The 17,753-nt window shown below is 38.3% G+C and overlaps 2 protein-coding genes and 1 long non-coding RNA gene across 3 annotated transcripts; 2 read left to right on the top strand and 1 right to left on the bottom strand.

Annotated features, from left to right (window-relative positions):
- The first annotated feature begins 1,017 nt into the window (after positions 1–1,017).
- On the top strand, positions 1,018–2,498 carry LOC111330372 (uncharacterized). The gene is made up of 2 exons (XM_022935209.2): positions 1,018–1,250; positions 1,512–2,498. Exons 1-2 carry the CDS (start codon positions 1,040–1,042, stop codon positions 1,625–1,627), a joined length of 327 nt encoding a protein of 108 aa, XP_022790944.2. The 5' UTR covers positions 1,018–1,039; the 3' UTR covers positions 1,628–2,498.
- Positions 2,499–6,887: 4,389 nt separating this feature from the next.
- LOC111330368 (uncharacterized) lies at positions 6,888–10,852 on the top strand. Its single transcript, XR_002694791.2, has 2 exons — positions 6,888–8,183; positions 9,370–10,852. It is a non-coding gene; the product is annotated as an uncharacterized LOC111330368 (long non-coding RNA).
- On the bottom strand, positions 10,783–17,156 carry LOC111330367 (protein phosphatase 1A). The gene is made up of 6 exons (XM_022935205.2): positions 16,193–17,156; positions 15,389–15,466; positions 15,011–15,050; positions 14,557–14,662; positions 14,192–14,246; positions 10,783–12,468 (listed from the first exon to the last, which is right to left on the bottom strand). The coding sequence occupies exons 1-6, from the start codon at positions 17,036–17,038 to the stop codon at positions 12,460–12,462; spliced, it is 1,134 nt and encodes a 377-aa protein (XP_022790940.1). The 5' UTR covers positions 17,039–17,156; the 3' UTR covers positions 10,783–12,459.
- Between the last annotated feature and the right edge of the window lie 597 nt (positions 17,157–17,753).

Genomic DNA, 17,753 nt, shown 5'->3' with positions numbered 1-17,753 from the left:
TTTCTTATGATACAAGGAGAATTTGTCTTACAATCAAGAGCTTGTTGGGTTTGTGATCATTTCCTTTATTCTCATCCCCTTAATTAATGTTAGATTCAGTGGTGACACAGATAGGAGAAATTACATGCTCATCAGTCTAAGGCATTAAAGGGTTAAGCTTTCAGATGCATTGTTTGAAGTCACAAGGGGGAAATTTTCTTAGTATTTACCAAAGATAAATACTAAGAAAAATACAACCCCACAAGCTTTATAGCTTTAAAAATCATGGTGTTTAAATAAAGATTGTGTATGTATGTATGTATGTATGCAAAGATTACCTGTCAAACAAAGCACTGGAGATAAACTGACAAAGGATTCAGATAAGGCTTTTCAACCATATTATAGCATTCCAAAGAAGAACCAGAGGTAATCTGTCACAGATGGTTAGGTATGGACTTACAACACAGTTTACTTCTTTTCAGTTCTCCTGTTCTGACCCAGAGTCTCAGATAGCCACCTCCTAAAAAGGCTGAAGGAAATGTAGGCTCTTCGTTATTTTCCGTGTAAGCTGTTTTAATTCAGGGCAAGTTCTCAAACTTGGAAAATGAGTAACAGTTCCCTACTCCTGCTGTGCAGTTTGAGACACTTTTTCATAAAAATATTGCACGGATTGATAATCTATTTCCTCCAAACCATTCACAAACAGGTTCTTCTCCTGGTCAGTCCATTGCGAAAACCACTTATTGAACATACGAAGCTGGCAATGAAAAACGTCTGGGCTTGCTAATGACAGAGACTCCAAGGCATCATTTAATGAACATAGTTTGTTTGGAGTGACTTTATTGGCGAGGATATCCATGAACTCATACCTTTGCTGTTCTGTCCAACAGTTAAACCACGACAAAACAATTCTCAATTCTTCCTTTGTTGATTTTTTCTCCGCGCAGGCGGCCATTCACTTAGTTGCATCTCTTTTTTGAGGCTGAAACAATTCAAGACAGGCGTTCCTTGCAGCTACTACAGTTCATAGGATGTAGACTGGGTTCTACTTATATCCAAAATGGCGGTCGTAGGGTCACTGACGAAAGGAACAGGTGAAGTTGTAGAATTTAGACATGTGCTTCTTTCATCTGAGCACTCTCAAGGAAGAAAAGAAGATTTTGAAAGTCTGCTCCACTCCTTAAAGAAACTTCAACGGGATGTTAACTCTTGTTTAACGGAAATTATTGAACAGGAAAAGACATCAGAAACACACTCGGCCTTGGAAAAGCGTGAGTAAAGTTTGAGCAAGTTTTAGATTAAAGTAATATCTTCTCACCGAAACCGTCAAGTTTATCCAGGTGTGGAGAAAGAAAATAAAAATCCCTCAGTTCATGCAGCAAGCTCCCTTTCCATTCACAACTATCTCTAACTCTCTCAGTGATAATTGCTCGAGCTCGCAGTTAAGATAAAAGGTAAATGAGTTTTCTCACGCATCGTCACATCGTCAGGTGCCATCGATACCAATGCATTATTTCCCTTTTGTGATACAGAAATAACTGAAGACGATGACCTGGATGACAGCGAAGATGACTTGGAAGATCTAAATACTACGGAGAAGCAAAACGGAGCGCTACAAGAACCGCAATTGAAGAAGTTAAGGACATAGCTTGCTGTTTAGTTGGTCTCGAGCTAGGAAGGATGCAACATGAACAGAAAAGGCAGCCAATAAAATCGAGTGTGCTTTGTTCACAGCAATCTAGTTGGATGAAGGTATATGAAGATAAAGGTTTTTGACGGAACATGTCAAGAATTGAATGTCAGTTGTGGAAGTCATTTGGAATTAAAATCATTGAACGACTAAAAAATATTGACTGGAAAAGTATCGAAAGGTGGTGATTATTACAAACTAGGATACTTTTCCAACATTTACAGGGGTCGAATTTCATTTTTGGATCACTAACCCTTCGGGTTAGGAGACATCTTTTTTACTAACCAAATTATAAAGTTTGGTATCCAAGCTGACAAGTTACGATATCACAAATATTGAACATTTTGATAATAACGACCAGGACAAATTAAAGAGTAGCTCAAATTGCATAATGACCTTAAAAACGTTGACAATTATATGCACCTATTTTATTTCCCTCTCGTTTACCATGATTAGTCAAGAACAGTACATCTACAGCAAATTCTCTAAAAAGAGTTTAAGTTGATTTAACAACTTGAGTATTCTAACTATTCCTCTGAGAGTAGGGTTTACGTGCTCTTTGTCCCGAAGTCCACCAATGTTTAAATATGTTAGAAAATTTTACCAACCATGTCGGGTTAGTTGGACACATTTTTAGTAGCCAAACGTTGAAAATTACGAACCATTAATTAACAGGTTACCGTTATTTTCGAGCCCTGATTAAGATTGCCATTTAATTTGTTCTATATACTCAACTCTTTCCCCATTTTATGAACTTGTGTTCTCCTGTGAGCTACTGAAATAAAGAAAGCTGAGATATTTGGACAATAAATTCGAGAATGCCTTTTGAGTTTTTCCAGCAATTGATTATTGCGCTCTTGTTTTCATAGGGAGCAAATTAAAGGAGCTTAATATTCTTTGTGGAACCTGTATATAAATCCAAAATCAGCTACTAGTATCCAAAATCTGAAATCGGCCACTTGTGTTCAAAGTCGAAAATCGGTCTTACCAGTGTCTAAAATCTGAAAATCGGCCTGAGTGGCGTCCATAATCGAAAACCGGCCACTAGTGTCCAAAATAAGAGGTTGGCATCCCCCATATTTATGAGGACCCTGTTCCACCAAAGAAAGATGATTCAAGAATAAAGTGAATGATCGACACTTAACCAATAATCTTAAACAAACATTAACTAGCATCGGGAAACAGTGTGTTCATGTGCTAATTGCTAGAAACATTGGAAGCGATTCAAAGAAATCGTCACCAAGCGTTGAACGACCGAAAATGTTCCGAAACAAACGAAAGCCAAGAGCGAAAAAAATCCGGTAAACTCGGCAGACTTCGTTGTAAGCTAAGAGGTCGTTCGTATTCTATTGTTACATTTCAGTCACTCAACAGGACAACATTATGGCTTCGCCTCCATTGGAGGAGAAACGTCAACCGTTGACGGTTCACGGTTAAAAAATAATTGTAGAGTCTAAATCGTTATGTGAATACCAGAAGGCTAAAGAACAACTCGAGAAAGCACTTGCCATTGAAACACAAATAGGTGACAGGGAAGAAGCATGAAGGTGCTACGAAATACTTGGAACTCTGTTTCAAGCGCTTGGTGACTACTTGAAGGCTAAAGAACATCACGAGAAGGCACTTGCCATCACAATACAAAGCAGTAACAGGGAATAAAAAGAAGGAAAGTAAGGGCACCTTGGATATGTGATTCAAGGGCTTAGAGAATATCAGAAGGTTAAAGAAAATTACGAGAAAACATTCGCCATCGCAAGAGAAACTGGCGACATTGCAAAAGAAGTAGGCATATATCTCGAGAACCTCATTCGAAGTGTACTTCAGTTACTTGGTGAAGACGAGAAAGTTAATGAACATTACGAGAAAGTACTTGCCATCAAAATAGAAAATGGTGACAAGAAAGAAGAAGGAGAACAGTACGGCAACCTTGGCAATGGGTTTCATTAGCGTAGTGAATACTAAAATCCTAAAAGGCTAAACAAGGCTAAACTCGATAAAGCACTTGCCATCTTGATAGAAATTGATAACAGGGAACAAGAATCAACTTGCCACAGAGAACTTGCAGTGACTGTGTTTTAATCACTTGAGGAATACCAGAAGGCTAACGAACATCACGGGAAAGAACTTGGCATCGTAACGGGAATTGGTGACAGGGAAAGAGGAGCAAGATGCTACGAAAGCCTTGGAACTTTGTTTCAATCACTTGGTGAATACCAGAAGGCCAAAGAACATCATGGGAAAGCACTTGCCATTAAAATAGAAATTGGTGACATGAAAGGAGAGGGGAAAATGTACCGTGGCGCCTTTGATATGGAATATCACGAGAAAGCACTTGCCATCGCAATAAAAAGTAGCGAGAGGAAAGAAGAAGGAAGAATGTACGGCTACCTTGGAACTGTATTTCAATTTCTTGGAGAATACCAGATGACCAAAGAACATTACGAGAAAGCACTTCTCAATGCGAAAGGAGTAGGCTTATATCTCGGGAATTCGAACCTTAGAAGTGTTTTTCAATCACTCAGTGAATACAAGAAGGCTAAAGAACATCGCGAGAAGGCACTCGGCTTGCCATCACAATAGAAAGTGGTGACAAAGAAGTAGGAGGGAAACATTACGGCAACCTTAGATCTGTGTTAATAACCGCTTGGAGAACAGCAGAGGGCTATGTCGGAGACTTTGTTATTTGTGCGTGACACATATCAGGTGAAGAGTGTGAACGTTATGTCAAGAGCTAGAAGCACCGCCTGTAGTGATTTAAGACATTGATTGGTCTACATTGTTAACACAACCTTGAATGACCTTGTCAAATCAGTAGTTAGCAACCAATCACAATGTAGAGAATATCGTACAAGACAGTGATTTCTTACAAATTTTCCAGAGTAGCTTTTTACACACCCATTGTAAGAAAGCGAATACGAGAGCGGAAAAAAACAGTTTGATTGAGTTTAGTTCGCTAGAAGGCTATCCCTAGTAAACGGGGCAAAGTTTACGAAAGCTAAAGTAGATCACGAGAAATCACTTGCCATCGCAATAGAAATTGACATCACCCCTGTCAATCACTTGGTGTATACCAAAAGTTAAAGAACGTCACGAGGAAGCTTTTGCCATCGCAACAGAAATTGGCGACAGCGACGAGGAAGGAGTATGGAAGAGCGAACTTGGCAGTGTATTTTATTTGCTTGGTAAGCTCTAAAGAACATTACGAGAAAGCACAGACAGGATGGAAGAAGGAACACAGCAGTGCAACCTTGGCAATTTGTTTCATTTACTTGTTGAATTCCAGAAGGCTAGAGAAAATTACGACGAATTACTCGCCATCGCAACAGGAAAGGAGAAGGAGTCTTGTAGAGAAACCAAGGAAATTGTTCTTTTCGCTCGGTGAATACCAAAGAAAATTTCAAGGAAGTACCTTCAATCGCAATCAAAGTTTGTCAAAGGAAACAAGAAGCAACACAGCAAGGGAATATTTCTAATATTCTCTTGGAGAATATTAGAAAGCTGAAGAACATCACGAGAAATCACCTAAAAAATTAATTGAATTATCATGAGAAACTTTTAACTTTTTTGTAACATCATTCACTTTCGGCAGTTAAGTGCCTCTGAAATATAAAGAGGAATTAATACGGAATCTAGGTACAGATGTTTTACAAAAATGGTATGAATTTCAGGGGATTCGTCATCCTCGGAGACCCAGGGGCTGAGTGGATTTCAAGTTAGGGCATGAAGAGCCCCTGGGGACATTGTCTTACAAGACTAGTTCCAAACGGTCGCAGTCGTTCTGCCCTCTGATTGGTCCCAGAAAATCTTTGTGTTTTTCTGCCCAATCAGAGTGAGGTGTGCTTTAGAGTTCTTTCGTGTGTTTTAACACGAACATATACTTGTAGCGCAGTTGCTCGCCATGTTTGTTTGGACCGTGCGACAGAGATTTGCTTGAGGTGAAAAGTTTCAGTCTCGGTACACAACGTAAGAGAAATCGATTAGATTGTCCGCGAAAATCTTACCGGAAATTATACTGAATACTTTCGCAGGTATCACTAGAAAACGTGTTTAAAGTTTGCGAGGTTTGTATACCACACGATGCTTGCAGTCATTGATATGTCGCTTTAAACGATAAACGAGATTTAAGCTTAAATCTTTCTAGATTTTTTGCATAATTTTCTGTGACTGAAACTTTGCCAATCCCGTGAAGTTATTTCGTCGCACGGGCCACGCAGGTATGTCGAGCAACTGGTACTTGCGAAACTTTCTGTGCATGCCAAACTCTAATCTCATCTTCGCTCGAAGAAAAAGAAAAGCTAAGCGTGGAAATATTTGCTTATTAGATGTGGGTAGATGATCTTGTGCTACTAAGCTGACATTTGCATTAAAGCAAACCCGCCCTTTCCATCCGATATTTCTTGGTGTTTAGTTTTGTTTTTCCCACTGAAAACAGCATCGGATCGATTCCCAATGATCAAAGGTATTTAACTTGGTCTTCAACAATCGACAGAAGAGGTGAAATGACAATGACCAAGGGACTAGAAGAGAATCCGTGGCCTTCCCAGCTCAAGAATTTCAACACTCTAGACGGCAGTTGAAAGATTAAGCTCTTTCCAAACCCCTTCGGTAACTGCCCGAAAACATCTCTCCTTCCCACGATGTTCTCGTTAATAAGTTTTTGTTCAGATTTTAATCAGCAAACCGGAAACACAGCTAAGCTTTCTCTTAGCACTCGCTGGAGGTCGTCCACGAACTTAACGTTCTCTGCAGCCTTGGCCGTATTGTGAATGACTTTACTACTAAGATTAGATTTTGGCGCGCAGAGAAAGCAGAAAGCTACGTAGGCGAAAGCGCCAGTTGCTCGACATACCTGCGTGGCCCGTGCGACGAAATAACTTCACGGGATTGGCAAAGTTTCAGTCACGGAAAATTATGCAAAAAATCTAGAAAGATTTAAGTTTAAATCTCGTTTATCGTTTAAAGCGACATATCAATGACTGCAACCATCGTGTGGTATACAAACCTCGCGAACTTTAAAACACGTTCTCTAGTGATACCTGCGAAAGTATTCAGTATAATTTCCGGTAAGATTTTCGCGGACAATCTGATCGATTTCTCTTACGTTGTGTGCCGAGACTGAAACTTTTCACCTCAAGCAAATCTCTGTCGCACGGTCCAAACAAACATGGCGAGCAACTGCGCTACAAGTATATGTCCGTGTTAAAACACACGAAAGGACTCTAAAGCACACTTCACTCTGATTGGGCAGAAAAACACAAAGATTTTCTGGCACCAATCAGAGGGCAGAACGACTGCGACCGTTTGGAACTAGTCTTGTAAGACAATGTCCCCAGGGGCTCTTCATGCCCTAACTTGAAATCCACTCAGCCCCTGGGTCTCCGAGGATGGGGATTCGTTAATGTTAAGGTACATTAGAAATAGATGCATTATTTTTCTTGTCGCCATTGCCGTCCCAAAAAACATTTCTGCGTAGTATATTTATCTAGTAGTGCTCCCCGTGTTGCGAAGAAGTCTACGACAACAGCTTTTCACCTAGGTCTATTTAATATTAATAATTTTTTAGAAATAGAACTCAGTTAAACCTTTTTCTATTCTAATTTGCGTGACGGAACTGTCCTCACTTGAATGCGACTTCTCACAACGTGCGAAATCTTGTGCTTTATGTTTATCACCTTAACAAGTTTTACAAATATTAAAAAACCGGCTTCCATTTTTTATGTTTATTTAGTTATTTGTGTAATTGTTTTTTCTTGAGTATCACTAGTACGCAAAATTCTCGCAATTTTATTTCAACGTGAAATTTAGACAAAACTTGTAATAGCATTCGTTGTTTAGACTACACACGGTCAATTTGCAACGAGACTGCTAAAAATAAACCGACTATTATTTACACAGTCAAGCACTCTTGCATTATTGGTCATGAATATTCAACTGATTATAACGCTACGAGAGCGAACCACGGGTAGTCTCAGCACTCCATAGTCTTCTTTTTGATTACGTTAACGAGCAAGAGATCATTTTAAAGTTTTCCTTGTTATTTGCATCTTTTAGTTTCACACAATACATGTGTTTGGCTCATATCACCTAGCAGGTGTTTTGAACTGCACCAGTGAAACTCACTTACGCGCTGACATTTCGACCAATAATTTTGCGACAGGTTATAAACAAACCAGAACTTGCCTAAGTTTGACAGCAACGCGCGGGAGCTAAGAGACTATCGCCGGCATCGAATCTTCATCGGCGTTTGTTTGCTGAAAGCCATCTCTTCACGTAAAACTCTCCTTTGAAGAAGATAAAAAAGCTATTGAAAGCGGATTGGTAGAGTATAAACTTGGCTTAAGGTTTTCTTTGCGTTTAATCGCTTTGTATTTCCTATCAATTGCGATTCGCTTTGTATTATTTTTGTAACTGGATCGTGTTGTTAGTCTTATCTGGAGTGGGTATTCTGCGGTCAGTCGCTTTTTTGAGTCTGTACACGGTCAATACAACCATCTTAATTATCAACAGTCTTAAGGTTGGTTGGATGTAAATAATTTTTTTCTGTAAATTTTTAGTCGTAATTTTCTCGACATCTCTTGACAACACCAGGTGCTCGAAAAGTCAATTCTTTTAAATGATAAAAACATCATACTGTACGGGTTTGAATTGGTATTTAAAAGACCTTGGAATTCGGTCAGGTAGAGTACTAATAAGTAAATTTATTCTCATCTATCCCCTAAGAGAGCATCCGCATAGAATAAGTTAGCGTTTGAGAGGTAACTTCGTGGGAAGCTGATTTTCATTATTGGTAACAGTTTATTTCCATTAAAGCTCTTGGTTTCACTCGGAGCGAGAATTTTCAAGGGTTGAGGACTAATAAGATATTCTTCCTTGCCAGAGAATCTTTGATAAGATGCTTGGATGCCGGTTGATAAATAAGTTCTGTTTATTCGCCATTACGAATTAACACGGTTTTGTAGTTTCGTTTGTAAAACAGCTCTAAGTGAGTTCAAGAGTTAAATTTACATCAGTGACTTCCTTACAGCTCCCTGTATGGATTGCAGATTGAATTTAACTGAAATAAACCTTATAAACGTTGAGGTTATGGTTACAATTTTGTCGGCCAAAGGAAATAATATTTGTATGGATTGTGGATTTCAGTTGAGTTGCAAGAAACTACAAACTCATAAATACCTAATGAGATGGATGCAGTTGATCAAATAAAGCGGCAAACCACAGCATAATCTGAAGACCTGAATTATTGAAAACTCGTGAAGAAGCTCGTTTAAAAAAACCTCGTCAACAACAAAAAAAAAAGAATAAGAAAAAAAGTTTATTGTATAGTCAGAGGTGTCATCATCATGATCGAATACCATTTGAAACGCTCACCGGTATGATCTAGATCGATATTACAGTGATTTATTCCGTATAAATATGTCTTGAAACGTTGCCATCACAACAATATTGGAGTACATTTTTTCCGATTCTTTTCACTCTGCAAAGTTGGAAAATTTACTGTGTTAGGAATTTTACCGTCTCTCAAGACGGTAACTGCATGATGTACCGTCATGCCTAAAGAATTGAACAAAGTATAGCCCTATCGGGTGAAGCAAATAATATCTGTATCGGAGAGGTGAAAAACTCGCTGTGTTGTAGAATTTTTTTAGCGCAAGATAAAAGTTTGTTGAAAAGAGTCCGTTAACGATACAATGTATCTTCAGTTTGCAGCTGGACGAATGTTGGTGGAGGCTTGGGGCTGGGGCTATTTGCCGTGCTTATTGGCCGTGTTGGTGTTATGTAGCGTGACTCTGACCTGGGACGCTCCCCTTTTCGCCCCATATCGTGAACATTATGTGTCCCAGGCGCATTATCACGGAGTTGATGTCTTCACAGAGGCCCTCCATTCGCCTGTGGGGCCTGAGCAGTTCATGGAGCAGTTTTACATGTGCTACGGAAGAGATGGACGGAAAACGTACTTTAAAAAACAGGACCAAAATTATTTCTCCAACCGAAGGTACTGGGTGATCAGTTCTTCTGGAAAATTCGTGGCTTCTATGCGGACCTGTTGATGTAGCGGACACATGCTGAATAATAGGAGTCAAATAACCTTAGAGAAATCTCTTGATAAAAGTAGGAACAAAATAATACCTATCACAAATAGTGGAAAATAATCGTTCGCATCCAGGTCGCCTTGCGTTAGACACATTCGTTGTCATTGCAGGTTCAGTAGGTTAGCGTCAAACTCGTTTAAGGGGCTGATGTACATCACGATGTTTTTCTGCACTTACCTGTGAGACGGAGGCACTGGGGTCTATTAGAAACCGCAAAACTGAAGAAAAAAAATCCTCTAAAACCGCTTAAAAAATTCGATCAAAACTGAAACCCACATGTTAAACCGTACAGTTGTGATAAGTGGAGTACAGAAGAGAAGCCTGAACCCAAATAGGAAAAACAAAAACATCGGATGCCAAATCCGAAAACCCGTTTGTATTTGTGGCGAAAACCGAAAACCAAAAACCAAATGCTGAAAAATGGAAAACCCGCAAACTGCAAGGAACATCAAAACAGAAAAACTAAAAGTTTTTTGGGACAAAAACCGAAAAACTGATCTAAAAAATAGCCAAAACCCCAAAACTGAAAATCTCAATGCCCCCTCGTGTGACGTGTAATAATAGCTTCAAAGAGGCCCAAAAACAAAACCTACAGTGCGTTTTCACTCAAATAGTTTATTAGAACAGTTTATTTAGAACAACAAAATGGCTGCTGTAATGTCAAAGGAACAAACGTGTACAGCTTTAAGACAGACATCAACACAGGATTGTTCATGAACTTGAAGAAAGCAGACACATCTACTGTAAAGAGTTTCGCTTAAGTTACTTTTCGAAGATGGGGTTATGAATTATGTTACTGTGTCATAATCAAATTAATCTGATCTCATGTTCATGGCGAGTGTTGTCATAGTATGGGGTACATAAGAGAATGATTCTCATTGGTTTAAGCCTAGAAGATAAGTTTCTCTGTAAATCATATCATGGATAAAACATTCAAAGAAGAACTCGATATGTGCAAAAACTTTTTTCAGACTGATTAGGTTCTTTATGCAACTAAATACAAAATAACAAATGAGACTTCAACCAGGTAACATTTACATTTTTAATCCTTCAATGTATAAGAACTAACAAATTCAGAATCATTTAATCTAAACATTGCGCTTCATTGATGTCATGAGTGAATGAAAGAATCAACCTTAGGCCCAAGGCCTCCCTTTTTCTCTATCTCTTACCCCATTACATTGGGAGGGAGGAGGGGTAGGGATTTTACACTACCTAAAAGGAAGGTGAGGTGCAATTCTTCAAGGAGAGTGATACAAAGTTGCTTTTAAGGCCTTCACAAATGGAACACACATTTGCCAGAAAACATGTTACAGTAAATAGTTAGAACCTAGAAGAAAACAGTGATCATCTTGGCAAGGGTAGTCCTGACAAAGAACAGTGTCTTATTGTGGCTGAGATTTTGATACATGTGTCAAAGTCATCTTCACATTAAAGGGCTTCCAATAAAGACTTTCCCTAAAATCTTTCCCCTCAGGTAATAAAAATCTCAGTCATGGTAATAAAAACAGTGACCCCTCTCGGAACAACAAACACTGTGACAATCACAGATTACACAGGTAATCAATGGTACTATCAAGAACATACTTTATACAAAAGATTCAATCGTAGCACAGTTAAGTGTATGCTACATGAGTCTAGTGCACTGCACACTAGAGATCAATCATAAATATGTGATTTTTGTTATGGAACCAGCCACCAAACCCAACATAAAGACTAGCTAAACTTAGTGATGGGATTTGGAATGCACTGGAATCTTACCCTAAATGAGCCTTACATAAGAAATAAGTTATAAAAAGGCCACTTAATTGAAGGGTGAGGTACACTATGGAAGACTGTCATTAATTATACACAACTACACTTTGAAGTACGACACAACTACACTTTGAAATACTTGCACTCTCAACTGTCACTTAACCCTCTATTTCACTTATACTGTTCACATCTCTCTTTTGGTTGACTTTTTGAGCTGATGTCCTTTACAATTAGTTTACTTTGGATCACACATTAAGTGTATGGGTAACAATGATAGGTCTGGCAAGACAGTAATACTGTATTTCTGGTTCAAGTTTTTCATGAAAACTAAAGAAACCTTGAAAAACACAAATAACTGACCCATTTTTACTCAAAAAACAATAAAATGCAACCTCTTCTTTCAAGTTACAATACAAATACATCATCAATTCAATAACCACAGGCCACAGTAATATACACAAATAACACTGAATTTCCCTTTTACCAAAGAAATGGGTAGCACTTTTATGGCAGATCTGCCCATCAGATCTGGGGTGTACAAGGGTTTAACAAGAAAATACAAGCTTTTGTGTAAAACAGAAATACAATTTTAGCCAACACGCATTACCCAACTATAAATCAAGTACCTTTTTAATTCTTTCCAACTGTTGACATGACAAGAATAAAATTAGGGAAAGAAACAACCAGAGCAATACAATAACACATCTTTTGTTTTGTAAGGAGAATATGTGCTTCCATGCAAGAACATGTACTATGGTATCACTCACTGGTTGCTTTAACTCGGTACACTGATTAAATCTATATTTTCGAAAAGTTATATAAACGCACGATGTTGAATGTCTCTAAAACTACACCAAGGTCTATTTAACAATTTGTAACCAAACATATTACAAATTAAGGTAAACACTTCATGAACACAGTCTTCAGCAAGGCTTTCAAGATCCGTCACTCTGCCTATAAAAACACATTGTAAGTTTTTAAAATACCTTAACCATCACTATAAGAACAGCTTTAACTGTTTAGCCCCAAAGAGTGACCAGCATCTAATTTCTCCTTATATCACCCCTGAATCAAACATTAAGGTCAAGAGAATAGAGGAAATGATCACCACCTAAAGGAGCTTTTGATTGTTAAAGAATTTTTTTTTAATTTGTCTGGCCTGAAAACAAAGTGAGTGCACCTGCCAGGAACATTTTAACAGTACAGAGAAAGTTGAGTAAGGCCCAGTTCATATTACCATGTTACAACTCTATTTTGGTTGAACCTAATTATTGATACATAAATCCAAATCAGTGTGTCCTGCCTCTCAAATTGTAAACTTTTTGGATCAATCAATCAATCAATCAAAGTTTATTGTCTAACGTGAGGCATGGTTGCCCAATTGCCCGAGCCAGAGGCTCATGTATAAAACGGTAGACTAGATAAAATTGACTGGATAAAGTTGCAACATTATTTAGTAAGAGAGTACGGGTTTTTACCAGTTAAAAGTTAAAAACTAGACCAGGAATATATTCAACTAAGACAGTTGCAAGCTTCCGTGCTCAGGTAACAAGAAGTTAGGAATCAAGAAGTTTTTGTTGAAACCAGTGGTGTTTAATTTTTGTATATGACAAGAAACATTTGCACATGTTTCTCAGCCAATCTATATATTTATATCCAACAGTTTGGTTTTCTTCTTCACAGCACATTGAATCAACTTTAACCTATTGATGTACAGTGTGCCCGTAAGCACCCATGTGGAACCACACCCTTTCTACGCCTTGTGACATCATCACTTTTAACCCTGGAGCAAGACTTTAAGCACATACTTAAAGAGGTTGAAAATATCTTACAAACGATACCAGAATGAGTGCAATTGAGTGAAGGACACTGGAGTAATAGCCAAAAAACCATGTAACTTTGACCTGAAAATCTGCACGAAAATCTTGTTCCATTACCCACCTACCTTTCTGAGCATGTGGTTTGAAAATAATGAGTAGTTTCCTAAAAAATCTCTACACCAAAATGAAGGCTACTAAATTTCCAGCAAGTGGGGAGAAAATTCAGGCAAAGAAAGGGAAATAAAAGGGCAGGAGAAAGAGAGAAAAGTAAAAGTCGTAAGTGGGGCATTACTTTTCAACCCAAAACCATCTCGAAATTTTGCTTTCTGTGCCTGTCTGAGACTTTCAGGCCGCTGTTTTGCATTTGGATCAAAAGGCCGTCAAGTGTACAAGCTGTGAATGGGTTTGCGGTGAGTTTGAGCTTTTAAAACCACAACACGTATGATGCACGATCCTCACAGTAGATAGCGCTATTTATGCAATAGCGAAAATCAGACCTGAAAAAAATCAGGCCTGTAGGGACTCGAACCACTGACCTCTGTGATACTAGTGCAGCGCTCTACCAATTGAGCTAACAAGCCAACTGGGAGCAGGCCATTAAGTTGATTCGTAATAAACCCGTGAAAGTGATAAATGAGATAGAATAAATATATGAACTTCATATATTTATTCTATCTCAAAACCACAACAGTGACCCGAAATCTGCTCGACTAGCTTCAAAACACAGTTTTTCATAAAAGCTGTGGCTATTAATGTGTTAAAGAGGGTATTAGGTTCAGCACATGAAAAGTTAGACATTTGAACCTGGCTTAAGCCATAAATAAAGAAAAGTGAGAATGGATATTATGTGATGTCACCTCATTTTCCTGTTTGGCTGTCAGTCTTTCCAATGTCTTCTGTATAAAATTCTGCCTGTAAAAATGGAAGTCAAAACAAAAACTTCATAATAGGCCTAAAAACATGAATAAGGACAGAGGCTTTGTTAGGTTTTATATTGATATCACTTGGAACTAATAGGGAAAAATACAAAAGAAAAATCTGTTTGCAAAGCTATAAAACTAAAGTTAAAATTTACCTTTATCCTTTGTTAGGTTGATCATATTTTGAAAAAAACCCAGCCCTGACTGGTAATAAATCCAGGACAAATGCAGGGATTGTAACTTTTAAAAATTGTTACTCACTGTCCATTGTGCTGAGAGCACATTGCCATGGTAACACTTACTTAGCCTGGAGTCCTCCGCCTGGGGGTTGGGATGGAATGTCCTCACTGGATAATAAATGCATTGCGTAGTACAAATCAACCCCACCAGGGTTCTCTTGGAGTATCACTAAAGTGGAAGAATAAAAAATACTCTAAGCTTACTACTGAAAAACAATTTACTGTCAATTTTTGTTTTTTCAAACAAATACATGAACAAGCTGTGCACTCTCATCCTTCATTTTAACAATGGTTGGTTTGCTGGATCAACTTGAAAAATTTAAGGTGGCTCTCTAGTTGGTGAAAGTATGACATGGCAATATTTTAAATCTGTAATATAAATCTTGCCGATCAAACACAGTAAATCTAGGGCCAGTTGATCAAAGGTTGCATAATGCTATCCAACAGCTAAATCACCATTCAGTGGATAATTGTTAATGAAACATGTACATACTATCTACTGTTAAAATGGACATACCTTCTATTCTTTTCTCTATGTCAGCCTCAAGGTCTTCTTCCTAAATATAAAAAAAAACAAAACAAAACAAACAAGAAAAAGTCCCAAGGAAATCTTTAATGCTGTGACGTTGCATTTAAGATAGAGAATTTTGACTTTTTTAATTCAAATCTCAAAAATATCAGGAAACTTAACAGAATGGTGAGTTTAGAGCTATGACCCAAACTACCCTTCTTGTAATTTAGATTTTCAAACATGACAGTAAGATCATCACCTTTCAAGCAAATGGGTGCCAGAACATAATTCCTTGTCAATTCTCTGATTCAAAAGTGGGGCAATTTAAATGTTGTCAGGTTCACAAAGTCAACAATACAAATAACCTGTACTAACATTAAGTACCTTTTTAATGGCATCTTGAGAAACTTTGGGTGCTCCAGGGAAAGCGACTAAAATCACACTCATGTTATCACGACTTCCCTGTGAAATTAAAGTGAAAGTGAAAATTATCTATGCCAAGGAACCTCGTACACTGGTAAATTGAGAAAAACATGTAAAGTTAGTGATTCTAAAGGTGCCAAGTATGTTTAGCGAGGCTTTGGATCACCAATAAACCAAAAAAAGAAAAACAAAACACCAATGGAACACATGGCATATCTTAACAGTACATATCACGACAGCTATTTACAAAAAGACGTATCTCAAGCACTGGTATGAAAGTTCAGAGTCACTCATTACTTATCTGAAGCCTTGGAGTTTCCAGCAATGTTTTCGCAAGTTTGTAAACGACGCATATCTCGCAAGGTTATGCTTCAAATAATTCACTGATATCTTTACTCAATTTTTGTAATCTCTATGAAAATATCAGGTAATTATGCCTTCGTAAAATCTCCTGTAAAATCCACATAAAAAAATACATAGTAGGATTTTTAACAATGCGATCTGTACTTTGCAGCTGGCTTTCAAAATATTACCGTTCAAATAGCTCAAAACAGCTGAGAAACCTCACATACTTATGGAACCTTTCAGATCACTTAGATTAACAAACTATCTGCAAGTTAATGTGACGAAGAACTTTCCTAATAAAGTTAAGGCTAACTGTTAAACTCAAACGCGTATTTGCCGTTACTCTCTAATAGTACATACACAACCACGTGAATCCGACAACAAAAATGATCAAAACCAACAAAAAAAGGGCATTCTCACCTTTGCTAAACAGGTGTCGAGAAGCTCGCTGCAAATTAATTCTAAATCTTCAGAAAGCAGCATTCTTGAGCGAACGTAATCTCCTACTTCTTCGTTAGTCATCACATCCCAGATACCATCGCAGCCGACCACGATAAACTCATCTACATCATCTTGTCTTGAAACCACCGAAATCTCCGGCTCTGGCGAAACTAGTTGTTTATCCGCTTCTAAATTATTATCCATCTTGTACTCGAAATCTCCTAAAGCCCTAGAAACTGCCAAAGAGCCGTTAACCCTTTGGATCATAACACTACCCCCAGCCTTCTCGATGCGATTTTTTTCGTCTGGGTTGGATGGCTTGTGATCGACCGTATGGAAAGTTACTTTCTCGTTGCTACATAAAATAGCCCTAGAGTCTCCACAGTTTGCAAAGATAAACTGCTTAGGAGTAAGCATGACAGTTACGGCTGTCGTACCACTTTTGTCGTCCCCGTTTATCCAGGTTGGGCGTTCTCGCATCGTTTTATCCAGCTCAAAAAATCCCATCTTAATCCCGCTTTTAAGCTGCTCCAAGTCAGGCGAAGCTGGCCCGTTTTTTAGCGCCGATTTAAAATCATCGCTTGATAAAACACACCCTAGGAGATTCTCTGCACAATAAAGACTCGCATTTGAACCTGCATGGCCGTCAAAAATGCCAAAAAATGACCATTCTTGAAGCTCCGGGTTCAAGCCAGTGATATCCGTATGAGCATCTTCCATTTCAATACGCCAACCTTGCATGGACGCCAACCCATAGCGAAGTCCATTTCCCGACGCAGACTTTGTCAGTTTTTCAGTCTTTGGTTTGTCTAGAAATGCACCCATCAAAACAATGTCGTTGTAGCCACATCTACCGCATCAAAATCGCTTTTTAAGTTCAAACATACAAATTGCTAGGAAAATGCTGGTTGCAACAGACTTTGTCAGCACTAAGGACCAGGCCACCCCTCGAATGCTTCATGCTTTGTGATTCGTTCCCAAGCTCACTCATTGGTAAAAATCTGAACTTGTCGTGTAACAGTCATGTACTGACCCCCTTCGGATAACCACAACATCCCAATAAAAATCCCACAAAGGACACATAGAGAAAAGAAAACAGCCTCTAATAAACGGACTTGACCCTTTCTTTTAAACCGCACTCATACAATAACCACCTACCGCATCACTTTATGAACAGTCATGGTTAAAGAAACAAATGTAAATCCCCTTTCACCCCACAGGAAGCAAGCAGCCTGAGGTAATTTTTTAGCAACTGCACTTTTCCGCCACCCAATACTGGTATAATATGTATATATCATTGTGTATATATTCAAAACTGTTTCCTCAGTAAATCCCCTTAAATAATACACCTATAAACTTGAGAACCATATGCACTACAATTCTCTTTAACATTCCTATGGTAACTTAAAATGCAGCTAAAAATGACCCCAATTTGTTTAGAAGTAATAAACACTCCAGTTTATATTTGTGGGCATAAGTATGTTATGGGCTTGACCCAGAGTAATTTTTTTCCCAGGCCACCATGCAAGGGTTAAAATGA

The sequence above is a fragment of the Stylophora pistillata genome, chromosome 6 (genome assembly GCF_964205215.1).
Source record: "Stylophora pistillata chromosome 6, jaStyPist1.2, whole genome shotgun sequence".
Lineage (NCBI taxonomy): Eukaryota > Metazoa > Cnidaria > Anthozoa > Scleractinia > Pocilloporidae > Stylophora > Stylophora pistillata.
The sequence above is the reverse complement of the archived record's forward strand: the minus strand, read 5'-3'. Positions and strand labels throughout refer to the sequence as shown.

Coding starts and splice junctions, on each gene's coding strand:
- LOC111330372 (XM_022935209.2), top strand. CDS start 1,040: ATGGCGGTCGTAGGGTCACTGACGAAAGGAACAGGTGAAGTTGTAGAA. Junction 1,251..1,511: donor ACACTCGGCCTTGGAAAAGC/GTGAGTAAAGTT, acceptor TTTGTGATACAG/AAATAACTGAAGACGATGAC.
- LOC111330367 (XM_022935205.2), bottom strand. CDS start 17,038: ATGGGTGCATTTCTAGACAAACCAAAGACTGAAAAACTGACAAAGTCT. Junction 15,051..15,388: donor CTCAAGATGCCATTAAAAAG/GTACTTAATGTT, acceptor TTTTATATTTAG/GAAGAAGACCTTGAGGCTGA. Junction 14,247..14,556: donor GGCGGAGGACTCCAGGCTAA/GTAAGTGTTACC, acceptor CCATTTTTACAG/GCAGAATTTTATACAGAAGA.